The sequence below is a fragment of the Vespula pensylvanica genome, chromosome 1 (assembly GCF_014466175.1).
Source record: "Vespula pensylvanica isolate Volc-1 chromosome 1, ASM1446617v1, whole genome shotgun sequence".
NCBI lineage: Eukaryota > Metazoa > Arthropoda > Insecta > Hymenoptera > Vespidae > Vespula > Vespula pensylvanica.
The window spans coordinates 2,902,950-2,930,584 of record NC_057685.1 but is presented as its reverse complement, the minus strand read 5'-3'; the positions used below and the strand labels follow the sequence as shown (position 1 = coordinate 2,930,584).

At 32.2% G+C, this 27,635-nt stretch overlaps 4 protein-coding genes and 1 long non-coding RNA gene across 12 annotated transcripts in view; 3 read left to right on the top strand and 2 right to left on the bottom strand.

Moving 5' to 3' along the window:
• Positions 1 to 210: 210 nt before the first annotated feature.
• LOC122637595 lies at positions 211 to 6,307 on the bottom strand. Of its 2 annotated transcripts, XM_043829824.1 has the most exons (10): positions 5,996 to 6,307; positions 5,553 to 5,855; positions 5,184 to 5,441; positions 4,883 to 5,115; positions 4,574 to 4,814; positions 4,272 to 4,484; positions 2,463 to 4,155; positions 1,713 to 2,359; positions 1,509 to 1,639; positions 211 to 1,391 (listed from the first exon to the last, which is right to left on the bottom strand). In XM_043829824.1, the coding sequence occupies exons 1-10, from the start codon at positions 6,134 to 6,136 to the stop codon at positions 356 to 358; spliced, it is 4,896 nt and encodes a 1,631-aa protein (XP_043685759.1). In that variant the 5' UTR covers positions 6,137 to 6,307; the 3' UTR covers positions 211 to 355. The 2 variants fall into 2 exon arrangements, with proteins under 2 accessions (XP_043685759.1, XP_043685768.1); XM_043829833.1 differs by lacking the exon at positions 5,996 to 6,307 and having other exon boundaries at positions 5,184 to 5,476; positions 5,553 to 5,694.
• A 473-nt stretch (positions 6,308 to 6,780) lies between these two features.
• LOC122637616 (venom acid phosphatase Acph-1-like) lies at positions 6,781 to 12,000 on the top strand. 4 transcript variants are annotated; one of them, XM_043829873.1, is made up of 7 exons: positions 6,781 to 6,924; positions 9,021 to 9,058; positions 9,471 to 9,575; positions 10,065 to 10,330; positions 10,402 to 10,558; positions 10,650 to 10,979; positions 11,093 to 12,000. In XM_043829873.1, the coding sequence occupies exons 3-7, from the start codon at positions 9,510 to 9,512 to the stop codon at positions 11,288 to 11,290; spliced, it is 1,017 nt and encodes a 338-aa protein (XP_043685808.1). In that variant the 5' UTR covers positions 6,781 to 6,924; positions 9,021 to 9,058; positions 9,471 to 9,509; the 3' UTR covers positions 11,291 to 12,000. The 4 variants fall into 4 exon arrangements, with proteins under 4 accessions (XP_043685808.1, XP_043685797.1, XP_043685788.1 ...); XM_043829853.1 differs by lacking the exon at positions 6,781 to 6,924 and adding an exon at positions 7,272 to 7,552; XM_043829881.1 differs by lacking the exon at positions 6,781 to 6,924 and adding an exon at positions 8,785 to 8,889.
• On the top strand, positions 11,763 to 13,577 carry LOC122637606 (GPI mannosyltransferase 3). The gene is made up of 2 exons (XM_043829844.1): positions 11,763 to 11,904; positions 12,022 to 13,577. Exon 2 carries the CDS (start codon positions 12,080 to 12,082, stop codon positions 13,556 to 13,558), a length of 1,479 nt encoding a protein of 492 aa, XP_043685779.1. The 5' UTR covers positions 11,763 to 11,904; positions 12,022 to 12,079; the 3' UTR covers positions 13,559 to 13,577.
• A 4,987-nt stretch (positions 13,578 to 18,564) lies between these two features.
• On the bottom strand, positions 18,565 to 20,920 carry LOC122635779. Its single transcript, XR_006328750.1, has 3 exons — positions 20,853 to 20,920; positions 20,152 to 20,339; positions 18,565 to 19,612 (listed from the first exon to the last, which is right to left on the bottom strand). It is a non-coding gene; the product is annotated as an uncharacterized LOC122635779 (long non-coding RNA).
• A 392-nt stretch (positions 20,921 to 21,312) lies between these two features.
• LOC122635761 (RNA-binding protein fusilli) overlaps positions 21,313 to 27,635 on the top strand; it is a 30,270-nt gene continuing 23,947 nt past the window's right edge. The window contains exons 1-2 of one of the 4 annotated variants that reach the window (XM_043826376.1): positions 21,313 to 21,732; positions 22,161 to 22,387. In XM_043826376.1, coding sequence (XP_043682311.1) covers positions 22,211 to 22,387 — 177 coding nt within the window. In that variant the 5' untranslated portion in view covers positions 21,313 to 21,732; positions 22,161 to 22,210. Of the gene's footprint in view, positions 21,733 to 22,100; positions 22,388 to 27,635 lie in introns of those variants that run through there. The other 3 variants (XM_043826386.1, XM_043826404.1, XM_043826396.1) reach the window with 3 other exon arrangements.

The window sequence follows — 27,635 nt, the reverse complement described above, 5'->3', positions numbered from 1 at the left end:
TCATGTATTATCTCGAGAATGATCAATCATTTGTTTTCATTGTATATAAAAGATAGTTTATTTTTTTTTTTTTTTCGTTCATTCTCTTTATAGTTATAATAATAATCGATATCAATAAAGTTTTCAGCAATAACAATGTATATATATATATATATATATGTATATAAAAAAAGAGAGAGAGAAAAAGGAAAGAAAAAATAAAATTATAGGTACATCGCCATGAAAATATAATTAATACTTTTATAATCTAACAGCGTTTGTAACAACGTCATATGTATAATAAAAAAATTCGTGGTTTATAAAGTATGTATAGAAATATACTAAATGATAATATGAGCTTACGTAAGATAATATGTCAAAGATATTTCGATTGTTTGACATTAGGTTTCGTTTTAATAAGCGATACGTTCGGAACGGTTAAACTATCGCTACGTTCTTGGAAACTTATCCCAGAAGAATTGGTAACGACCGAATTAGATTTATCGCTATTGGAATTAGAATTTTGTAATTTGGGTGTCGAAGTTCTACCCTTAAATAGAACTGCCTGTTCCGTACTTTTACTAGCTTCTTTGATAGATATAGAAGAGACATCGCTAAAATCTAATAGATCACCGATCTTAGGATCTACGTGTTTTTTATTTGGAGAAATTATTCTTCTAGCAGTGTTTAACGGTGTTATGTCCGAATTAGACGACGAACTCAAAGCACTTGCTTCTCGTGTTTTCTTTAATGTCGTTATAGCCCAACTAAGACCTAATTGTTTAAGTGCTGTTTCCATTTCTTCAGACGAGGCATATTTAAGTAAACTCGACGATGGTGTACTTGTAATTTCCGAAATTCCAGATAACTCGCAGAAACTATTCGAACTGGTAGAAGACACTTTACCCTTTTCGTTATCATTCCTATCAAATTTTGTATGTATTGCTTTTGTTTCTTGATCGGACGTATTGCACTGTAATTGTTTGTTAACTTTCTCCTTTACAGAATCTTCAAACGCAACTGGATTATTTTTCATTCGATATTCCAAATGCTTCTCATCTTTCGTTCTTCGCGAAAGATTACATTCTGTACCCACTTCTTGTAATTTTGAAGCGAACGTCTCTCCAGATGACTTTCTCGTAGAAGTTGAAGAAACTGATAACGTTTTACTACTTACATGACCTTGAATAGGTAAGCTTGCTACTTGAACAGATGGTTTAACGATCACTGACGATTTCGTTGTTTGTACTTCCACTGATTTTTTAATTGCTGATTTTTCTATGTGTGATTCGTCCATCGCGCACGATTTAGCTGTTGAACTTTTTATATTCATATGACTTTTATTCGCTGTATCTGGAGTATCGAATTCTATTATCGTTGACAATTCATGACCCATAGATTCGATTTCTGTTCTAAAATTGAATGACGTGTAACGTTTAAAAAAAAAAAAAAAAAAAAAAAGAAAAGAAAAAGAAGAGAAAAAATCTAGAAAAATTAACATATTATGTATATTACAATTATTTTCATACCTATAGTATCCACTGTGTAAGGTAACTGGTGGTTTATTTCTCCCATTCACGCGATGTCCGTTTGTTAAAAAAGATGGTAATACTTTAGGTATACCAACGAGTAAAGGTTCAAAAGTTATATCCTTTTCAGACTGTAAAATATATAAATCGTTATATAATTTTATTTTTGCATAATGATACGATGTATAAAAAATTATTATTTACCTTTACATTGGTATCAGTAGTTTCTACAGGAACATTATTTCCTTCGCTTTTGGAAGGACTGCTTGGTTTAGAACTATCAGATTTTGGAGGTAGAGATGTATCTTTATCTTTATCTTTATCTTTATAATTAGCAATTTTTTTAAATGCAGGTATATCAGTCGATTTAGTTTTACTTTGTTCTAAAATCTCTTTTGAAAGCTCTTCGATCGTATTATTTTCTTGAGTTGGAATTTTAGCCGGAGGCCAAGAATTACGTTCAGGCATAACCGTTGTCATTGTTGCTAATGATTTATGAGGCATTTTAAATCTATTCAGTTTTATATTTACTTTCTCTTCTTTTATTATTCGTGGTTTAGATTTAATTTTAGACGATACAGGCTTATCAATTATATGTTCGACAGTTGTACTTACTGGATGCTCGAATTTATTTTTGATTGGAATGTCTGTATCTTTAAGTAGATCTTTATTAACATTTTCAGTTTGCATAATAGCATTCTGTGACTCATGAAGTGTTTTTGCAAGTTGTTGATGTATCGCTTCTATATTTTCTACCAATCTTTGAACATTTTTCATACTACTTTGCACTTCCGGATGTATTTTCATAAAATTAATATCTTCGCGGGGACTTATTACAGACAGTTCCATACCTAAAAAAGAAAAAAAGAAAAGAAAAAAGAATTATATATAGTTAACGTATTTGATAAAATAGTCTTGTTATTTATATCACGTTGAGTTAACAATATAACATACCTCTCTGTTCACTTCGAACTTTTTCAATAAGATCGGTCAAAGAAGCTATTCTCTCGGTACACGTATTTTGAAGATCTTCATATTTCTTGAGAATTTCTGGACAATTCTTTAGCGCAAAATCTTGAATATCTTCAAGTTGAACGTGTAATAATTTGCATTGAGGATTTTGACAAGAGCATGATTTAGATAAAACTGGTGAATATTGCGAATGTACGCTTTGCCCAGACGACACGTCTTTCTGTTTTTCATAAATAGGTGAATGTCTATCTTTTTTGTTAAGAAATTTTATACTATCGTCAACTCCTTCACCGTATCTAAGCACTTTACCAATTTTTTCAGGATGAGGTATATTGGACGGTATCATCATAGTGCGAGGAGAAGGAGTTTCTGGTGTTGATACTGGACTGATATCTCTTTTTGCTCTCTCTACGGCACTAAGTGATGAAGAATCTAATATTTCTAATATCGGTGTCGTATTACTTGTAATAAAAATTCGTCTCTTAGGTTCCAAAGGTGGTGGACTAGCAAATGATGTAGAAGTGTCTGAAGTTTCCTTAATTCTAATCTTTTTCTTAGACTTGATCATAGGAATTTCATACGGTACACGTATAGACGAATCTTGTGTATTTAACGACGAATACATTACAGAACTTTCTGTGCTACTATCTATAGTTGGTCTTATATCGTCAGGAGGATCCACGTTGACGTCCAAACCATCTTTTTTAAAATGAATATTAATTTTGCGCGGACTACTACGACAGGAGCTCGGTAAAGATTTAGAAAATCTTTTTACAGGAGAAGAAATTTTACTTGGTGGCGCAGAATGTGATTTAGGTATACCTCCTTTTATCGGCTTTCGTTTAGATACTTTCAATGTACTTTTCTTTTTCTTTGGAGTAACTTTTACCTCTTTATTATCAATATCAATGATAACACCAGTAATCATAGAATTATTTGAACCGCTGCTACTGTCTTCTACTTCAGGAGTAATGACTGTTATTATCGGTTCAATCGGATAATGTTTAACTGGTACTTCTTCGACGGCGTTTAACCCATTAGTCACATCATTGCCAATCGCTTTTAATTCTACTTGAACACCTTTATCCTCGGCTATACCAGCATCTTGTAACGTCGACGTTTGTACAGCCATTTCGCATTTTTTTGACACGCTCGTTTTTTTAGGTTTCTTAGAAATCTTATCATTCTCACCATTGGACATGTTTATTAATGTTACTTCGGAAGATAGACACGTCTGTCGATCCATTTTTTTCTGTGGTTCTTCACATTTGTCAGGTTCAGTCAAAGATGTTATACTTGCATGATAAATGTTATCTGGCAAGCTTGTACCAAATTCCTTTAATAATAACATTTTTTGTCTCTCAACCTTTTTTAACATATTTAGTATCAACTCGTCGCGTGAAATCATTCGTTCTTTATCTTTACTTTTTGGTGATTTAATCACAGGTACATGCTTATCAACGAAATGTGGTTCCTTCCAAGTACCTTCTGCTCTTTCCTTATGATCTTCAAATTGTTTAACTGGTTCAAGAGTAATTACTCTCTCCATAAGATTTGGACAATGGCTTACACAACAACTTTTATCAGTCATGGCTTCAAATTTTCGATTTAATTTTTTTTTCTGTTCCCTTTGTAATTCCTTCCTACGAGATTTTCGTAACTGTACGTCATTCATCTATCAAACAAGTCAAATTTATTTTATAATAAAGGTTTTTATATACATACATACATATATATATATATATATATACATGTACATGCACGAGATTTTTTTCATTGTATAATACTTACTGGATCATATTGAACGTCACTAGCTTTTAATTTTCTTTCTTCGGTCGAAAGATGGTCTAAATTTTTCATAAGCGTTTGGTAATCAGATCTTACTTTTTCACGTAAAATTGCATCGTCGCCTCGTTTCTGAGAAGCAAATTTATGCGTTTCAGTCACATGAGACTCGATACTTTCAGTACGTTCTACCTCTCGAGCTGCATCTACTGCATTTGGCTATAAAATATATAAATATTGATATACAAAAATACTATCTAGTATTCATATAAATGATGAAATGTTAAATTTCACTATAATGTACAAACCTCATTTCTTATATCCAACCTTTCAACCACATCAAGAGGTCTATTATAATTATTTCTTTGACGTGTATTATGATCATATAATTGCACTTTATTATCTCTGAAGGACGTATGATGTTTTGGAGTTTTGATACAAGTTGATTGTTCGCATACATCAGAAAAATATGAAGAATCGTCGCTAAGCGAAGGACTCTCATTGCTCATCAAATCCGATGAATCTTGTACATAATCTCCAGGGTTATACCTTAAATATAAAAACAAATTTGCGAATAATACATTTGAAAAAAGTATTCATTATATATTAAAATATACCTTGCTAATTTTTGTGCTTTTGCAGAAACACTTGAAATTGGTACTGTCTGACGTGGACTTTTGTCATCCTGAGTTATATAATTTGTATGTACAATATTATCAGTATTTTCTGATCTTTTGTTAGACTTGGTTGTAGTAACACATTTTTGTGATATTTCATTTTGCATGCGAATTTTTCCTTTAGGTGAAAGTTTAGGCAACGGCGAATAGCTTTCTTGAGATTCTTCATTAACCTAAAAAAAAATGTACATACTCGTTACTCATAGCAACTATATATATATATATGAAGCAAATGTAGTACCTTTTCAATATCCCTTGTTTTTTTGGAAGGTGATTTATTAGAAGCAAGTCTTTTCAGTTTTTTCTTTTTTGCAGATTTATTTAGATTTTCATTTATTTTATCCTGTTGTAAAGATGTTCTGTTCTCTTGATTTAAATTTCTACTAGATTCATCTTGACACGTAGATTTCCTTGAAAGTTCAGCGACCAAGGATGATCTTTTGTTTTCCAATTCCCTAACCTGCTGCAATCTTTGTCGATGCATAGTATGTTGATCATCCTTTTACACAGGTTTTATTTAATTTTTATAATGGCCTTTACGATATAAGTTATCAAGAAATTTTAATACTCTGTGTCAAAGTATAAAATTATAAGAAAATATATTATTTACCTTTTCCACTCTTTTCAATTGTTCTAAAGCTTCTTTGCCTCTTTTCAAAGCAATTTCTCTATTTCTTTCAGTTTCATCTTCTATATTCGCAAGTGCTTCGGATTCTAAGATAGCAGCTAAATGTGCCTGACCAATATTTTCCATATCTTCTTGGTACCTTTGTTGAATTTCCATAATTTTTCTCTCGTGAAGACGTTTGAGTTCGGATTTTTCATCTTTTTCTAATTTTTCTAACTCTTGTTGTGCTATATTTTTGGCTCTTTCCAAAAGTCTATTAGATATTTCTTTAGATTGCTGTCTAACCTATACGAATATATTTACACATTATATATACACACATATATATGTATATACATGCGTAAAACATATCAAAAATATTTTTTACAAAATAATATTCGTTAGAAATATAAATAATCTTTTAAGATGATTTATCTACAACACACCTGTTCTAGACGCAATCTTCGTCGACGGTCACGTTCATTTTTCTTAATTTGATCTAAATCCGACAAAACCACTCTTCCACGGCGTATATTTATAGGATTTCCACTGACGGTGACGTTTATCGACATTTTTTTTTTTATCATAAACAATTGAGTTTAATCATTAGACTGTTCTTAACATCGATAAATAGATATCTGACACACCGTGTGACATACACGAGACAGCGTTACTTTGGTCCCTACTCGTGTTCAACTCAAATTTAAAATGATAAAAAACAAGTATAAACGATCGTTCGCGCCTTTCGCCAATGAACGTATTCTGCTGAATGGACCAATCGTGTGCCAGTTGAAACGCAACACGATTGGACGAGCATACGCGTATACTTCCATTTTTTAAAAGTAAAACCCAGTTTGATGCAACGTTGCAACTATTCTTAACATCTGATTGGTTGTACCTGTGCATTTTTTTTCAAAGAGAGTTTTGCTTTCTAACGATACATTTTTAATGAAATCTCTAATCGTTTTATTCGCTAAGTCTTTGACATTGATTAACCGCATTGATATTTACTATTAATATCATAAAATAACGCTATCAATGTATTATTTAACGAAAGATATCACTCGAACGAGATATTTTTGTTTGCTTGAAAATTCGAAAGATGATACTTTTGAGCTCTGATACAAGATGGCAGAACTATGTTACGTCATTATCTCGATCTCGCTAAGAAGATTAGGTAACATCGAGTACATTACCAAAATGCACAAAATAACGTACATATACCGTACCTTCGATCACGAATGACGACAGTACACATGAAACTATACTGATATCATCATCTATCTCGCTCCATACCATTTTCAGATTAACTTGTGCTGTGCAGTTCAAAAAAACAAATTCACAACGGCGTGCAGCAATCAAAGTTCGAATGAGAGTACGTAATATATATTTAAGAGAGAGAGAGAGAGAGAGAAAAAAAACAAACAAACAAAAAAAAAGCAAATAAAAAATCCCATCGTACCATTGAATCATTTTACGAGATATACGTATATGTATGTGTATGGTCCACGTATTCGTCATGTCCGCGAATAGGCATTTCACACGACATTCATGTTAGTATAAGATTATTACTATACCCATATATTCGTATGGAATTCTCTTTCAAGGTCGTATTCTTGCTACAATCAAATTATTAAGAGTTTTTAATTACTATTATAGAACTGACATCGCATACGTAAGAATGATAAATTTGTTAATCAAAAAAAAAAAAAAAAAAAAAAAAAGGGAGAAAAACTCGAAGAAACATAAAATTCGTCAAGCTTTCGTATTACAACGATAATAACAATATAGTACGATATGCGGACACTCAAGTACATTTTCCAGCAAATACACACATACAACATACTTGTCACGTCACGTAGACGTATATACGTTGCACCTATCAAAGTTCTAGGTCATGATGCAAGAGACAAGATCACACACAAAATTCAATACGAGGCCTACATTAGTCGTATTATTCCTAGCTGTGTTATTCTATCATTCTTATTATTTTGGAAGAAATGGTAAATTTATTTTCCTTCTTTCTCTTCTTTCTTTTTTCTTTCTTTCTTTCTTTATATTCTATATATATTAATTACATTATCATCGTCATCGTCATCGTCATCGTTATCGTCATCGTCGTCATCGTATATACATAAGTTGTCACAATCTTGAATGAAAATCGTTTTGTCTATACGTAAAATCTATAGGTCAATATATCGATAGTTAAATTGTTATGTCATTATGTTTTAATCGTGCGATACTTAAACGAACTATATATATATATATATGTATGTATGTATATGTATATGTATATAGTTCATTCAAGGCGATGCGTTTCTTTGATATGAATATTACAATATTTTATAAATAGCAATTTTTTTTTGTTTTTTTTTTTTTTGTTTTTCTTTTTAACTTCAGTTCATCTATCATTTCATTCAACTTTTAGAGTGCAAACACAAGATTATCTTTTAATGTACGCGCGCATTATTATTATATCGCGTTTTTAAAGCTCAAATAATGTTCGAACGAAATCATCATGATTTTAAATGGATAATCATTTTGTTTTTATAAAATCAATGTCGAAAGCTAAACTCTTACGTCATTATCTATAAACGTAGTCGCTAATGTTTCAATTATGCGTTAATTAAACAAATTACGTATATCTATATATAGTTTATTCAAGGCGATACCTTTCCATGATATGAATATTGCAACATTTTGTAAATAGTAATTTTTTCTTATCTTTCTTTCTTTATTTCTTTTTTTTTTTTTTTTTTTTTTCTTTCAACTTCAATTCATTTAAGTTATTCTAAAGTTTAATGATAATATTGTCTTTTAATATACGTGTGCATAATTATTATCACTTTTTGAAAGCTCAAATGATGTTTTGTTTTTGTGAAAAAGACATCAAACGTTGTATGTTACATCAGTATTTATAAATATCAGTTTCTAATGTTTCGATTATAGTATATTTATATAAGATTCATCCAAGGCTTTAAGTTTCCATGGTAACAATATCGCAACGTGCATAGTCTTTTTTCTTTTTTTTTTTCTTTTCTTTTTTTTTTTTTTTTTTTTTACTTTTTTTCTGTTATTTAACTTCAATTCTTTTTCAATGATACAAGTTCAATGATACGAATATTTTTTTTATATATATAAGCACATATTATCGCTTTAAGAGTTTAGATAAAAATGTATTAATCGCACTGAACAAACTGAATAAGGTCGCATGATGATAGGGTGAAGAGAGAGGAGGTGTAAAAATTCAGTTTAATAAAGCGATTTCCAATAGAATTACTTAGTAAGCTTCCGACTACTATACGGTTAAGATCAATTTTTAACGACTTGATCCTTGACCGTATGTACAACTACTTTTACCTTCATATCATATCTTGAATTTTCTTTATTCCTTTGTCGTGTCACACGAAATGTATTCCATAAAAATAACGACATATTTATTTTTGTTATTAAGTCCATTTGTATTCTCAGGTAAATCCAACGAATTTCGGTTGGAACTCGTACAAGTAGTAAGTATATCAATTTGATGTAATTTATTTGCATTTATTCGATAAGGGAAGATTAAAAAAAGATTAAAAGGAAATTTGAGGATATATATACATACATAAATACATACATGTGCGTGTGTGTGTATATTTTTCTTTTTATTTATTTAGTTTTGCTCTTAATGATTTTTTTCGTAACATTATACGTATCGATATTTCGCTAATATTTTGTCTAAAAAAGAAAAAAGAAAAAAAAAAAAAAGAAAAATTAATTACTTAAAAATATAATATATATTTCGATGAGTAATCACATAAATTAAAATAATCTAAATTTTGATAAATTTTATCAAATAGTCGATGAATTTTCTTTTTTATATTATATTCGTAATCGTCGTGTATTAAATTTTTAACAAAAAATTGTATTTTATAATCATAGTTATTTAGACATGGAGAACGAACACCGCTTGCTAAAGAAATGTATCCTAATGATCCTCATCATGAATCTAGTTACGAACCATGGGGTATTGCTCAATTGACAAATGTAAGTATTAACAAAATCGTTTGTTATTTAATAATCATGATAAGTAATATTGAGATTAGATAAGCAATACTTATATTGGATTCTAACATAAATAATTGTTTCTTAGAAAGAGATATTTTTCGTATAAGTACGATAAATAATACTTAATAGTTATTACGAAAGATATATTATCGTTCATATACTTTTTTCTGTTGATTACTATTAATATTTTTAACATCAGTTTTATTTCCTTATATGTGAAAAATATGAACAATTTGAAATTTTTATTAAAAATCAAATCTCACTATAATTATACTTATGTTCTTCTCTCCTATTACGAAATAATAATTTCAAAAGATATTCTCAATTATATATAATAAAATAAGATATGTAAATATATATTTATTTATTATACGAAATTTTTTTTTTTTTTTTTTTCAATATCGTAAAAATCATAAATTTTCTTTATCTCTATACATTTTTCTATATATATTTTTATACTTTTTCTAGGCAGGAAAAAGACGTGAATTTTTAATCGGGAAAATGTTGAGGGAACGTTACAACGACTTCTTGGGTGATTTATATCATCCTCAAGACGTATATGCTCGTAGCACGGATATCGATCGGACTAAAATGTCTCTGCAATTGGTTTTAGCAGGTCTTTATCCACCAGCAAAAGAACAGAATTGGAACCCAAATTTACCATGGTTAGCTATTCCCACACATTATGCTCCAGAAAGAGTGGATAATTTGTTGAGACCTCAAGCTTGTTCAACGTTTGTACTTTAAAAATCATTGATACGATATAAATGTATAAGAAAAGAATTTAATATACGTTTCGTTGTAGATACGAGGATGCTTTGGAAGAAGTAAGACAAACGCAAGAAGTACGTGAAAAAACTGCAGTTTATGCGGACGTATTAAAACATCTTACAGAAAAAACTGGTATGGAAATTAAAAGTCTATCGGAGGTTTACGAAATTTTTAATTTATTGACATCACAGGTAATATATAATATTCTGTCTGTGTATATACAGTTTATAGTTCAATCACATATTTAATTTCAAAATTCATTATCGTATTATCTTATTTTAGAAAAATATGAATTTAACGTTACCGGAATGGTGCACCGAAGAATTGTATCAAAAGATGGAGGACATGGTATTTCTCGAATATGAGATTCGTTTCTATACAGCAAAATTGAGACGTCTAACCGGTGGCATGTTAATCAGGAGATTTATTGAAAATATGAATATAAATGGAGAACAAAATAATCCTCGGAAAATTTATCTTTACAGTGGTCATGAGATTAATATTGCAGCTTTTACAAGAGCACACGATATTCATGTACCCAAATTACCTACTTATGGTTCGGCAATTATAATGGAAAAATTGCGTAATACAGAAGGAAAACTTTTTATTAAGGTAGTAAAGTTTTTCGTTTCTTTCTTTAGATTGACTATATAATCGATTATTGTAAAAAAATAATTTATTTATTCGTATCTCTTTTTTCTTTTCTTTTTATATTTCATTGATAGATGCTTCTGTGGACTGGTGTTTCTGAGGAATTAATTACACTTAAACTTAATAATTGTGATGAAATTTGTTCAATAGATACATATTTAGAAAATATAAAAGATATTATTCCTTCTGATGATGAAACAAATTGCTATTGGAATACAATAACAAAAGAAGAATTGAAAAATCTATATAACGAGAAAATATATTTTAATTAATTTATATGATTTTACATATACCATTTTTATAAATTTTCTTTATCTTTTAAATTAAAATTATTCCATTACATTGTAAAATTATCGATTAGGCAAGGAAATTCTACTACCGATGGTTATTTGTAAATCATTGGTAATTTGTTGTAATAACTTTTTCTTTTTCTCTCTAATTCCATCCAATATTTTTTCGTAATTGTATTAAAATCACGTCGAGATTAATATTATGTAATTTCAAAAAGTATATTACTAAGTCACGTGATTTCAAGTTTGAAGGTGATTGGATAAGCAATCAAAGCTTGTGGTGAAATGAGATCCAATCATCGTCGAGATAGATATATTTTACTTAGGCTAAATTAATCAATATTATCATTTGTTGAGCAGTAGTATACGTATTACTTAACCTCTACAAATAATATTAATAAAATCGAACAAAATTATATATAGAATAAGATAGAAAAGAATTTATAGAATAAATAACGCACATTTCTGTTTATTAAAGAATATCATCATATTTGCGATATTTTTTTCCGTTGTGTAAGAATATTCCTTCTACGATAGTAAACTGTATGTTACTAATTTATTACGAAACAGTCTGATCAACTTTCTTCTGCCTGAATGTATGTTCAATACACATTTACCAACGCATGTAATCTATATTAGTTAAACTATTAAGCGAAAGTATTATAAACGATTATTTTATGATAACCTCAAAATGTTGATCAATTTATTTTTAGATTATGAAATATATTATCAATGGACAACGATGGATAAGACTCTTTATTTAGAGTATACATGATGTATGTTCCCAAAAATTTGAAGACCTTTTTACTTTTACTTCTATGGAGGTTAATTTCTGTTTTTGTTGTACAAACTGCTCATGTGCCAGATGAATACTGGCAATCTTTGGAAGTCGCCCATCGTCTTGCCTTTGGTTATGGATATCTCACATGGGAATGGACTGCGAAAATCCGTAGTTATGTCTATCCATTTTTGATAAGTCTTTTATACAGGCTATTAGCTATTTTTTCTTTAGATTCAGTTATAACCTTAATAATAGTACCAAGACTATTCCAAGCTATAATCAGTGCTTATGCCGATTACAAATTTTACAGATGGACTAAAAACAAATGGATGTTGTATAGTTTGTGTATTAATTGGTATTGGTATTATTGTGCAACACGTACACTCATTAACTCATTAGAAACTTCTTTTACTATTATAGCTTTATCCATGTTTCCATGGCGCAATAGTAATATAAAAAGCATTAAATTTCTATGGATAGTTGGTTTTCTCTGTATGATAAGACCAACTGCTGCTATCGTGTGGATACCTTTATGTATATATCATTTTTGTACTAATTTACAAAACAAAATATTATTAATTTGTCAATATGGTACAGTTGGTACTATATATTTACTAGGTTCTGTGATATTAGATAGTTATTGTTATAAAAGTTTTACAATATCTTGGTTAGAATTTTTCCGTTTAAATGTACTACAAGGGATAGGTGATACATACGGAAGAAAACATACATTGTGGTATATCCTTTCTGCTTTACCAGTTCTTCTTGGGCTTCATTGCGTTACATTCTTAGCAACGCTACCACAGATAATTAAACGTCCTAAACAATTTCATAGAGAGGCACTTATGTTAACGGTCATTGGATGGACAATTGGCATTTACTCATTATTGTCTCACAAAGAATTTCGTTTTTTATTACCACTCCTGCCAATGTTTATATATATAAGTACAAGTTGTACCATTCATGTTAAAGTTATTTCTAGAGAATTATTGAGAAAGATCTTTTTATCTCTCTTAGTAATAACCAATGTAATTCCAGGATTTTATTTTTGTCTAATCCATCAACGTGGAACATTAGATATAATGAATACCTTACAAACTGATTTGGTTAATGAAAATTCTACGTCCGTAAATATATTATTTTTAACGCCTTGTCATGCAACACCTTTATACAGTCATCTGCATATCAATGTAACCACCAGATTTTTAACTTGTGAACCTAATTTTAAAAATTCTGAAGATTATGTAGATGAAGCGGATCAATTCTTTGAAAATCCAATGCTTTGGATAAGAAATAACTATTTACAAAATAAAAGCATAATACCTAGTCATGTAATAGTATTTGATAAGATTCCATCAAAGATAAAAGACTTTCTTGAGAATTATAGGTTATTAATCAAAGTTTTTCACACACATTTTCCACCATCAAATTATGGAAAATATATAATGTTATACAAACGTATAGATTAAATCAAATTTATTTAATCAATAAATTAAAATTACTATTACCTGAACCTATTACATTTAATTATGTGTTTTTCAAAACAATTGTTTACATAACTAAATACGTAAAATCTATAAGACGATACTTTCAAAATTATAAAATATAATCTCACTTTAGGAATGATATAATACTTTATTTTTATGCGATATAGAATAAAGTTTTCACTTTTTTCTAGTGTTGTAACTTACGATTTAACTACAGAGTAAATCCGATAATAGTAACGAATATAACTTTCGAATAAGTATTATGAGTGAATGTAATAGAAATTTCGTTTTATTTTGATCACAGCACGATGTATATTATATATACGTTATTTATTATAACAAGAATAAATAGTTCAACATATTATAACATTAATAGTTGATATAAGTAACGCGTTATAATATAATACAAAAATTAATTATACTTGTCAATTGCGGTGAGATGAGAAAAATATCGAGAAGGCTGATTTCCATATGTTCAATTTTTTAATTGGATATAGCTTTTTTTTTTTTTATAATTGTCGATATCAACGCTAGGTATTACAAAGTAATAAAATGTGTCAACAGGATATCGATGATCGATCGATTACAATAAAAAGTAACTAATTATATGGAATTTTTTTTTTCTGGAAAATTGTTAACAACAGGTAAATCATAAATTTTACAGTCTGTGCTTTTCCATGACCGAAATGATGCGCGTGCGAATGCGGACGAGCAAAATACGTGAGTACCGTTAACTGAGAGAGAGAGAGAAAGAGAGAGAAAGAAAGAAAGAGAGAGAGAGAAAGAAAACTTCGAATCTGAGAGACCTGTCGTAGGAACGATAATGTTTCTAACGGTATTCACGGTAGCAGTGAATAAGCCGAAACTTACTTGATTCAGGATAAGATCAATTTATTGAAATTTTTCATCGAATTTTCGTAAAAGTTCAAAGGTTAGATTTTTCGATGATAAAGATTGTACATATATATATGTAAATAAGTAAGAATTTTTTAACGTACGATTTCCATTAAGCATTTTAATTTTATTTATTTATCTTTTATTTATTTATTTATTTATTTTTTCATTGGTAAGGTTAGCTTTTTCGAAAAATTGACAAAGATTCGATTAATAATTTATTGAAAATTAATTTTGATCTCAACACGGTATATACATGCATACATACATCTATACGTGTGCACGCATGTATATACACACACACACACACACACATGTACGACTTTAAAATATAATCGTTAAGACGCGTGTGTATCATAGAACAGAGAACGCATACCGCCATGTTTTACGTTCGTTTCTCGAACGGCATTTTCTCATCATAACTGGATCGAAGGTAACCCGTTATTACTTTTTTCTTTTTTCTTTCTTTTTTCTTTCTCTCCTTTTTTTCTTTTTTTTCTCTCCTTTCTGGATAAATTCCATACAGAGTTTCGATAAGCTTCGCAGTAAGGAATAAGAAAAAAAAAAAAAAGAAGTCGATTCTAATCTATACGTAATATATTAAAAGAAGATTCGTACCATCGATTTATTCTCTTTCGAATCTCTTAACCGAAGGGGAAAATAAATAGAATTCGTTATATAATTACGCATTCTATATAATATATATATATATATATATATATATATATATATATAATGTTATTGTTTTCTCATTTCTCCTTTTCTCTTCTCTTCTCTTTTCTTAGGATTTACAATATGGCGGGTTTTACTAGAAAATATTCGCAGGATAATAGTCATATAATTTCGTCGCGTTAGAGAGGGAGGTTAAGAAACGAGGAAGTAAGGAGGGAGGAGCGGCTCGATTAGAAAATGAAAGAGAGGGAAATGGATTTTACGAAGAGGAAGAAGAAGAAGAAGAAGAAAGAGGAGAAGAAGAATAAGAAGAAGAAGAAGAAGAAGAAGGAGAAGGAGAAGAAAAAGAAGAATAAGAAAAAACAGTAAAGGTAGGACACGATCATTAACTATCGCGGATGGAGCGGATGAGACGAAGCAAAGTAAGGTAAGGTATCTCTCGCGGTCGTATGCTCGTAATCGAAGGTACAGTAAGGTGGTGCAAGCGGGATGGAAGAAAATATAAAGAGGGGACTGACTACATGGAGTCAACGTTCCGAACGGGTCACCGACCACACACTCCCTTTCTCTCTCTCTCTCTCTCTCTCTCTCTCTCTTTCTCTCTTTATTTCACCGTCCTTCTCGTTCTCTCTACGTTCACCGTTCTCTTCTCTCTCCTTTTCTCTCTCTCTCTTTCTTTCATCTCTCTCTCTCTCTCTTTCTCTTTCTCCTTCTCTTCTTCCTATCACGCTCGCTTCCTCAGGAATACTACTCATCGTACATACCACTCTTCGTAAAACTTCGTTTCGACTCTATTCCTACTTCGCAAAGCTCTCAATCGAGCACGTCCTTTCCGTTTATCTCACTTCTTCTAATTACGATCTGATGTTTCTCAATCTCTTACATATGTACACACGTCTATATGTATCTATGCGCGGTGGAAAACTCGTATATACACCCACTCATAAAATTACTACGATTGTAAGGTAGGACGTATTAGCGAGGGTGTTAACGATTTTTGATATTCTATTTTATCTCTCTTTCTTTCTGTCCATTCTTCTTTCTTCTCTTTGTCAGTTTGAATATATATCCAATTATTATAAAGCGTTTAAGTTTTATTATACTTTAATTAATCGTCTACGTTGATAATCGATAATTCTCGATCGTTTTCTTCGCATAGATTCTGAAATTGATTCGATTAAAAGGAAAAATAATAAAAGAATAGATAGAGAGAAGAATAGATAGATGAATAGATAGATAGAGAGAAAGAGAGAGAGTATAAACTTTATAATGATTCGAAAGCGCTATACAGAAGGCAGAACACGAAAGATACATAAATATATCCGTGAAGAGAAAGTTTCGGTGCAATGCTGGTGAATCCGTTCTCCTTATATACTTCCATGGCATATCCGAAGCGGATTCACTAAGGAGTATATAGTTTCGTAGTTCTGAGAGAAGGCGCATCCTTTAGATGATGAGTCTAGTCGTTCCACTTTGCCGTTATATTCGCACGCTTGTAATCAACTTAGTCTCTTTGCTCGAAACCCTTTTTCCGTATGATTCGAAAAATATACGCTTATGGCAGGTGCGCGCACTCACCCCTTTAATATACGATTCTTCTTTTTTTTTCTTCTCCTTTCTTCTCTCTTACTTTTTTTTTTTGTTCTTTTTTCATCTTCCTTTTTTTCTTTTATTAAGATCTTTTTCGTTCTAGTTTTCTAACAACCTTTCACGTATGTACGTATATACATACATATATATATATATGTAAGAACTTCCGCCATTGATTTTACATCGTAAAAGTTTCCTTCCTAGAAGCAACAACTATATTTTCTTATATTTTTCATTTTTTTTTTATCGATCGTTTAATCGCGTTAGATCGATCGGTCATTTTCTTCTTTTTCTTCTACTTCTTCTTCTTGTTTTTCTTGTAGGAGAAAAAAGGAACATGTAACATGTACATCTCCCCCAAATATCATGACTTTGGAGGTAGAACACGATTCGTATTGCCAACGAAATAGTTGAAAAGTTACGCAATACCAATGACGTAACCGTCCCTTTCTCCCAGTCTCACCGTCGATATATCCTTGATCCATCTACCTAGCCTTCACCGTGCGCGCCTTCGTTAGTTAATTGTCAATGCTAAATCGTTCACTTTGAGAGATCTTTATTTCATTCGCGGATATCTTGTCTTATAGGATCGTCGATACATACATATATACATACATACATACACACACACACATATATATATATACTCCTTGTAAGAATCAAAAAGAACGTATATTTGTTTAGAATCATTGAATATTCACGATTGAAGCGAGTTACGTAATTACGATATGGATTAACGCGTTCGTGGATAATTCAAGATGGCCAGAAGAAATAATATTTCTTTAAAATGTAATAAAATGTAATATGTAAAAGTAGGTAAGGATGTATAAAAGCAATATAAAATTTATTACGATAAGTGATAAAACGTTTAATAAAAATAAATGAAGATATTTGTGGAAGCAATAGCATCCATAAAAAATTCACTTTTCTCGGTTCTAAAGATAATAAAACGCTTGGTCAAGTATATGTAGATATTTTGATTTAAGTAACGATATATAAGAAGCGATGTACTCGGGCGAGGCACGAGGCAGTTCAGAGTCCGGGTATAGTATAGAAAACCGGCTTCTCGATGACACCGTCGAAAGACTTTGCACTCGGAAATTAGACTTTGATCTTGGCTCGTACGATCGGCTTTTCTACGTTCTATGCGTTTTTAACGATTGTCGCGAATTAACGTATAACGAATTGTGAAAAAAGATTAATGGAACAGATGCGAGTTAAAAACGAAAAGCACGACTTTGAAAAAAGGAGGAGAATTTGGAATTGGAAGAGAAAAAGAAATAAAAGAAAATGAGGAAGAAGGAAAAGGGGAGAGAAAGAGAGAGAGAGAGAGAGAGAGAGAAAGAGTGAGAAATAGAAGGAGAGAGAAAGTATCAACACACGATAGCGAGGAAAAATTTTTGAAATTCGTTGTTTTCTCATTGCTGTTGCCGCGCTGCTTTCATGGACCACTCGACGATGCACTTGTCTACTTCTAAACGGTCGTTACACGCGGCGTTTCCGTGCTCGGCCAATCGTAGTTGGGGAGCAACAGGTGAATGACCAATCGGGTGCCGCCGTCATAGGCGTAACGATACCACCGGCAAGCACCGAGCACTTCACTTCCAAAGACGTTCCTACTCTACGCGATCCAGTCCTTTCTCTCCTTCCATCATTTTCTTTCTCTCTCTTTCTCTATCTCTCTTTCTCTCTCTCTCTCTCTCTCTCTATCTCTCTCTATGTCTGTCTTTTATATTGCCACCGTTTCGTTTTCTTTCCTTCTACACGTATCCCCCTCTTTCTCTGTTTTAATATATATATATATATACATACATACATACATACATACATATATATATATATATATATATATATATATATATATATATAATATTCATCTCTCTCTTTCTCTTTCTCTCTTTAAATTGAGCTTTAACTTTAGCTTCAGCTCCGTCCTTCTGTTACCCTCACTCATTCAACCATTCGCTTTCTCACTCCTCCTCTGCCCTTTCCCTACACACTCTTGGAAGGCGTCATACCAACCTGTTGCACGCTAGCTTTTCCTCTCTCCCCCACCTCTCATTCTCTCTTTCTTTCTCTTTATCTATCTATCTATTTATCTCTTTTTCTCTTTTCTTCTTTTCTCTTTTCTTTTCTTTTCTTTTCTTTTCCTTTCTTTTCTTTTCTTTTCTTCGAACAGGCGTTAATGCATATTCCAAGTGCAATATAAACATCTTCCTTTTTTTGTATTATATTTACGTATGTTTATGAGTCTAAGAGTTTGGAAATCGGTGAAGATTCGATCACGTGAAAAGAATTCGAATTTCTTAATTCTAAAATAATATTTAGATAAGTTAGGCAAAAATTTGAATTCCTTTCTTGTTTTCTCTCTTTCTTTTTTTTTTCTTTTTTCCTTTTTCTTTTTCCTTTTTCGTTTTTCTTTTTTATTTCATGTTATCAAAATATTCACACATGATACGTGCGAAAAAATTAAGTCTACGTTTCAATAACGCGTTATGTAAAAATATATGGTGATATTACGCAAGAGGATGGGATTGCGTTTTGCACCGTAAGTCCGAATTTGCCTCTCTTCGTTCGAATACTTATTTTTATTATTATTATTATTATTATTATTATTATTATTGTTTTGTTTTCGTTTCTTGCTTTCTTTTTTTCGATGTTTTCAAAATAGAATTTTTCGAGAAACACAAAGGGAAGTATAGAGAGAAGATCGACGAGCAAGGTCGGCAACGCGCATTCACGAGAGTATTGGACAACGTGCAGCTGCTTTCACTATGCCTCAATACATGTCTGTGTACTTATATACATTCCTGAAAAGTCGTATACGTACAACGCTTAAAAATATACACGCAAGCGCGAACGTGTATGCGTAGGTAGAACCTGTTGATAAAATTGGCGCGCAGTTATTTATGGGGGAAAAAAAATAATAATAATAATAAAATTTACAAAAAACAAAGTAACATGCACGAAACAAACGATTAAAGAAGAAGAAGAAGAAGAAGAAGAAGAAGGAGGAGGAGGAGGAGAAAAGAAAGGAAAGAGAAAAACTGCATTCCTACAAATTTACGATCGTATTGTTTCAAATCTTCGCGGTATTTTCTTTTTTTTTTCTGAGAGAATATAACGAATTCGTAAAACGTAATATGCTTCTGCTCCATTACGATCAAAGCATTTCTAAAGTAAAATATCGAAGGAAAAAAAAAATAGAGTTCTTCCATCATTGTGGTTATTACATTTTGTCGTCTTTTTTTCTCTCAGAAAGGAAGTAAAAGATTGAGAAAGAATTAAAGAGAAAGAGAGAGAGAGAAAGAAAGAAAGAGAGAAAAAGAGCTGGATACGAGGAGCAATTAAAAAGAAAATGAAAAAAAAGAGAATGGTTGGTTAATGGAAAGGGGTGGGCGCCAATGGAGGATACGTACCTGCGACATTGGGGAGCTTCCTATCTGCTAAGAGCACCGTCGCGCTTTCGATCGCCATTTTGTCTCGAGAGACGCGTTCTCTCTCTCTCTCTCTCTCTCTCTCTCTCTCTCTCTCTCTTTCTTTTTCTCTCTCACGCATACTCCACGCGTAGAAAATCGGCGACCTTCCGAGCGTCCCCGTCGCACTTCTTTTTTAGAAAATAAAGAAAAAAGAAAAAAGAACGAAATAGAAAAGGAATAACGAAGGAAAGAGAAAGAGAGAGGAAGAAAGAAAGAAAAGGAAAGAGGAAAAGAAGATTGAGACTCCGCTATGCTTCGAACGCGCGGTTATAATCTCGTACGGATCGTTAAGTCTTACCGAGAGCCAAGTTGGAACGTCTACGCACCTGGCGGTTACGTCCTTACTTCGATCTGCCTTTCCCTTAGAATATCCGCTCGTATTTCCGTTTTCGAAGATTTTTCAACTTAATATCAACTTTTCTTCGATCGGAACGTAAAACTTTATGTTTATTGTTTTCTTTTAGTTATATAAAAGAAGAGAAAGAAAAAGAAAAAGAGATAGAGATAGAGATAGAGATAGAGAGAGAGAGAGAGAGAGAGAGAGAGAGAGAGAGAGAGAGAGATGAACGAAGGAAAAAGTTACGAGAGATAAAAAATAACAAACAATGATGGAAATAGAGAATTTACTAAAACTTATTTACCTGAGCGTACACGTCGATGCGTCAAATTTCCGCGGTTTCTCGATTCCTACCTCTAGCATCCGTCGGCCCTCACACTCATACAGTCGTAATAACGAAGATAGAGTAGTGGGGATAGTAGGTAGGTAGGTAGGTAGGTAGTAGCAGAGTTAGAGATAGCTTTGGAGAGGGGAGGAACAGGAACGAGGTGGTTCTTGGCACTAGAGCGGCGCTCAGGCGCGCAGTCGCCAGGTGAGCCAACGACGATGTGCGCGGTGCCTGCGACGACGTTCGGGGTTGGCCAGTAGTGCTCCACGAAACGTTTCCTACTCTCTCTCTTTCTCTCTCTCGGTGTGTGTGTGTGTGTGTTTGTCGTCGACGTCGTCGTCGGTCGTCGGTCGTCGGTTGTCGGTGATCGGTCATCGGTCGTCATCATCGTCGTTGTCGTTGTCGTCGTCGTCGTCGTCGTCGTCGTCGTCGAGACGCTCGTTCGCTTCCTCGCTTGTAAGCAAAGAGAGAGGGAAAAAAAGATATACACATACACATATACATGTGTACATACATAGACATATAAGATACTTGCTAAAGAGACACGCGTGCGTGCCACAGTAAGAGCGAGACAGGAAGAGATTTTTCACCTTCGCGAGAGGAGTGGAAAGTGCGCGTTCCCGTGAAGGGTGCACGCGACGACGTAAATATACGTCGTCTTAACCGTATTCACCTTTTTCGATTCTTTTTCGATCGCTTCGGAGTTTACATTATCGTAACCTTTAAATTCGAAAGTTGACAGAAGAGCGAGAAGTAAAAGAAGAAGGATTAAGAAGAAGAAGAAGAGAGTGGACATGTCGTGTTGGTTGATGTTGGATATTGAGTATCTGTGAAAGGATCAAGAAGAGAAGACCCGGTTCGTCGTCGTCGTCGTCGTCGTCGTCGTCGTCGTCGGCGACGTCTTTCTCTCTCTCTCTCTCTCTCTCTCTCTCCCTCTTTCTTTTTTTTTTTCTTTCTATCTATCTTCCTCTTTCCCTCTCTTTCTCTCTCTCTCTCTCTCTCTCTCTCTCCCCGTTCCTCTCCGTCTCTTTCTCTTTCTCACATTTTCATTCGTCGTGGGAAGGAAGGAGAGAAGAAGATAGGTAGACAGATAGGAGGACGCGTGTCCGCGAGTGCTGACGCTTCCATTACCTACTGTGTTTCACCAATTGTTATTGTGTTGTTGTTGTTATTATTATTATTTTTATTATTTTTATTATTATTATTGTTACATTGTTATATCGTTATTTGGTTTATTATTGTTGTTCGTTCGTTATCCTCGTTAATACGAATTCGAATAAAAAAAAGGGAGAGGATAAAAATATCTAAGGAATATTGTGAAGCAGACGATATTTATGGGCGCTCGACGGTGCCGCGAGGAGGACACTATGCAGAGCGTTGCTACGAGAGGGCCGACTCACCTGGTCGCCCTGTACGTGGCGACCGCCGGCCTTCAGAACAACTCGCTTGGTTCCGATGAAGAGGAGATCACGTTGCTCGTTTACGTACTTCTCGATGTACTCCAAAACAAGGTGAGTCAAATTATGAGATTTATCAACACCAAAACACCACTTATGATGATAGGATATATACGTATATGTATATATATATATATATATATATATATATATATATATATATCCAACACTTTGCTTTCCCGTTGCGCCTCTGCGCTTTTCCGTCGGATCTCTTCGTTCAATCTCGTCAAAAATATATTATGAAGTTTTCTTACACGAAATTACGAACGTACGATTTCGATAATCCAAATCTCTTCCGTTCCTTCCATCGTGAATAATTAAACCGTTCGAACGCGTTTCTTCTTTTTATCGATCACATATCGATCTTCGATTAGGTTAAGATATTTTCCACAGTATTGTATACGCCGAGTTAAGGTGAACGAGTCACGTTAAAACTTTTCGAAGAAATAAGGAAAAATGATAGACTTTCAGAGCGAAGATTTGTAATGTGTGTAATCAGATAAGCGATTAGTTTTTATCGTTGTTTATTTTTTTTTCCTTTTTCTGCGATCAATGATAAACTTTTTTTTTTCGGGATAAGGAAGGAAACGTTTAAAGCTTTCGGTTCGATCAAATAGAGATATGTGTTATGTACGTATACACACATACACACACACACACACACACACACACACACACACACACACACACACACACACATACATATATACATACATGACGTACAGTCGACGCACGAAACGAAATAAAGACGGGACGAAAAAGTACGAGGTTTTATTGCGATTTCATATAAATACATGGTTACTCGTCGATCTCGTCGTACACGCTAAATGATCAAGCGAACGTAAGGAACGAGGAACGGGGTAACTCGTGCGTTCATTGGCCATCCTCTGCATAAATATGCTGTGATTGGTTGATTCGTTGTCTCTGTCTTTCTTTCCCTCTCTCTCTCTCTTTCTCTCTCTCTCTCTCTCTCTCTTTCATTCTTTCTTACTCCCTCTCTTCAAAGCGAACATTGTAATCACGTCAGGTGAATTCGTAATAGTTTAGAAGTGAGCCACGATTTTAATATATGATTCTAAGATTATGCTTACTTATCGACTCTCGACGCGTGATAACGCAGAATCTCTATCGCTATGACAGACATATCGGCCATTAACGATAATTTTAAGAATATAGAACAGGATCGTTATCGTTTCACGAATACGAGGGAGTAGCATGGAAATCAAATGATATGAAATGAAATAAATTCGATTATATCGAATAAGCCATTCTCCCACATTTGCCTTGTCTCGAAGTACAAAGGAAAAAACATTCTTATATGATCGTTTAATTAATTCGGATTTCATAAATAGCTTTTTGTGTCTTGTTTCTTGTTGACCTTTCGACCAAAGGAATAGAAAAGACCGGTCTAACGTTCGACTTTAATTCTACCTGTTTTAATAATACATTTATGCTCTTATACGCTTGTCATCGTCGTTATCGTCATCGTCGTCATCATTATCATCGAAAAATATACCTACTCGTCTCTCCTGTTATCAATGATTTTTAAAACACACATACATACATACATATTTATTTATTTATTTATTTATTTATTTATTTATTCATTTATTTAATTCTAAAATCCAAACAGACAGACTCCGATCGAAAAGAGGCTAATCAAGAAAAGAAAAAAAAATAAATAAATAAATAAAAACAAGACTAAGAGACTTCCGAATACATAGTTGAATTGGTCCCGCGAGAGTGGTGGTCACAGCAATGCACTCGAGCGTGTCGTTGGCTGCCTTTGTTTCTCGAATTATCCGCTGGGGGCGGAGCGTCGCGCCCTCGAAAGGTCGTCCATTACTTCCAGCTTTGCTGTCGTCGTGATTACACCCGCTGTTGCGAGTGGTCTCGTCCTATCACCGTATTTCTTTCCGCGTTTTTCGTGGAATTTATTTATTCATTTACTTTTATTTCGTTTCTCCTTTTAATTTTTTCTCTTTTGTCTATCTCTCATTAATATTCGTAGAGAGAAAAAACCAAAAAGAATTTCGAAGAGCAACCTAAACAACTTACTCGTCTTAGTTGATTATTATCTTTCTTATCTATTTTTTTTTTTTTTTTTTGCATCGTTGACAACAACGATCACCGAGATCGATAAATTATTTATCCTTATCGATACGATTCAAAATATACAAAAGGAAATAGAAATTGTTTATTAACTATCATATGATAAGTGTAGTAATACAGTTTGGAAAATACATAAATAATAAGTAACATTTCGATTGGTAGATTGTATTATTCTATCTTTTTGTAAATTCTCTTCTCCAGATTGTTCCTGGAAGAAAGGACAGAAACGAGAAAAAGAGAGAAAGAGAGACTCAAGCCACGACAGGTGGTGCGCCTACTTTTCTTTATGCATTGTTGTGAATCGTCTTACGAGAATATCCATAGCTTCCAGCTGGTCGGTCGTTTCCTCTTTCCCTCAATTCTCGCATACCTGGTTCTCTTCGATCAGGCTTGATCGAGGACAATGGCTGCGAGCTTGCAGCCTATATATGTGTATATATGTATATATATATATATATTTTTTTTGTAGAATTTCTAATAAATTAAAAGATTATCGTATTTTTCTTATCCTTCTGTAGGGACGAATAATATCGTTTATTTTATTATTCGTTCGAACGACACTAATTTTCTTCGATTTATTATTTCGTAATAAATAAAGAAATATAGAAAGCGTGTATCGTACAATTTTACTTTACGTTTATTCAATATCAAATTTACAATGCAAAATTTAATAAAATATTGTTTCTGAAATTATCTTTGACCGAGAGAATATTTCCAAATTCACTTTTAAGATATATTCGTTGGATGATAAAGATAATTATTAATGATATTTTATAAAGTTCGTAAAAATGTATGATTATAATTGTATCTATTATCGACGATATCCAATCAGATTGAGATTCTTTCGTTAATTTCATTTTATTTTTATTCGAAATCAACGAAATAAATTAATTTCAGAATTCTATAACGACAAAGGCAATGTTTTAATTGACGTATGTAGGTTTCATATTGCCTAAGGGTTCAATTTATCACAAACATAATCCCTCGCACGTCAAGAGTATAAGATCGTAATAGTGCTAGTAGCTTTCTCCTTCCTGTCGTGAATTAGAAGTATCGTTTTGCTACTTCTTCCGTCGACATGCAATTAATGCACGATTAATGATTCTGATGCGAGAGAAGTAATTTTGATATATATATACATATATACGTACACACACATATATACCGTGTCAGTCGGAATAAGCGATTCAATGTAAAATTTTTCTTTCTTCGATTCTTCGATCTCTTTGATCCTCTTGATCGATCTTACAAATTGGAACAAATCGATTCGTAATCTCTCATTCGTAAACTCTCATTTGAAAGTACACATTATTTCATTAAATTCAAATAAAAAAAGTATCTTTTCCTCTATGATTAACAAATTTTTAATCGTAAATGTTTCATCTAGACGAACTAATGAACTCCATTGAAATTAGTTAAACATTTTTTCTTAAAATGGAAATAAACAATTATTTTTCCGGTATACATAAAGTTCCATTAAGAAAATGTTCAATTTAGAAAGTTATCTGATATCTATAAGCACATACACATAAACATACACGATGAATTTACACATTACCACGAAATTTGTTCAGAAGCTTGAGAAACGAAGGTATCAACGTTACCACGAGAATTACGTGAATCTACGTGTCGATTCTGGAATTTACAATGATAATTTATATTCCAAACTATATTTATATATCTTAACGTGCGAATGTAAAAGGAACTAACTCGTTATGAGCTCGTTCCTTTCTTATTTGATATTGCTTGATATTGCCAGCTTGTCATTTTTTCTTCTCTTTTTTTTTTTCTTCTTTTTTTTTTTTCATTATGCAACTTTCCCCAGAATCATCTTTCTCATTACACAAAGCACCGTCCAAAGATTACGATCGCGTGCATCGTCGTTACCTTGGAAGAACAAAATGTATGTATGTATGTATGTATGTATAATACATATACACATATACATACATATGCATATGTAGTATGATATGTATAATATGTATATATACACATATACATATATAGATATATGTAGAAACCTGCTTACTCATTTATTTCCTTTGCTCGTTGAACCGATTTCCTGGAATAATCTTATAAAAGAACGGTCAGAATGACGTATGACCTCCTTGACATTCTTCGCCATCGTGGTGACCGATGCATTTCCGATGAAACTACAAATTTCCATCTTTTTCGATAACAAATGTTCGCTTATTACTCATGCATGCGAGCACATTGCATATTACGAACATGTCGAGAATAAACGAAGAAATTTTTTAAATGAAGAATATGAATATGTCAAATATTCGTATAACTCTTTTTTTTTTTTATAAAATTATTTTTTGCGAGATGTACATATGGGAACATATAATACCATAATATAGCAAATATTATAATAGATAGTATGTACATTTAATCAGATATATAAAGTATAATAAGTATTATTAGATATATAAGATATAATAAGATCGTAGAGAAAATAAATCAGCCGATAATTATACCAAATCTGATAAACACTCTTTATCTAAATTAATTCTACGAAATTTATCGGTCTGTTATCTCGTACAATATAATATATCAACATAAAACTGATACATATATCTATGATTTATAATACGTTTTCTTATAATAATAAGAAATAATTGTATTATTAAATAGAGATAAATATTACATACAGTGATTTACATTCATTTGGTATATATACCATACGTATACGAAAGTACTTAAAATAGACGTGTACAGGATGTCTATTTGAAAATTTTAAAACTTAGCTTGTAACATTCTGAAAAAAAAGAGTTCGTCTTAAAAATCTCGAAAAATAGTAATTCATTAAAAATAAAAAATAAAAAAATATGTTTTTAGTCGCCTACAAATTTTTGACTCGATCTGTATAAAATTAATATGTGTACATAAAAGATAATATAGAAAATATTTTATGAAACGCTAAGGAAAGTTACATACATTGTTTGAAATTAGTCTAAAGAGATGTCCAATTCGAGAAGCGAACAAGCGTTTTATTACACTCATTTTTTCTCTCTCTCTCTCTCTCTATCTTTCTCTCTTTCTAAGTCTAATCTCTCTTTCGTAGGTAGATATTACGCATACGAAGGATATTATTCACGCTTGAGCGCGTCCGCCCTATTCCAGTCTTCCATTTTAAACCATCTCTCTCTCTCTCTCTCTCTCTCTCTCTCTCTCTCTCTCTCTCTCT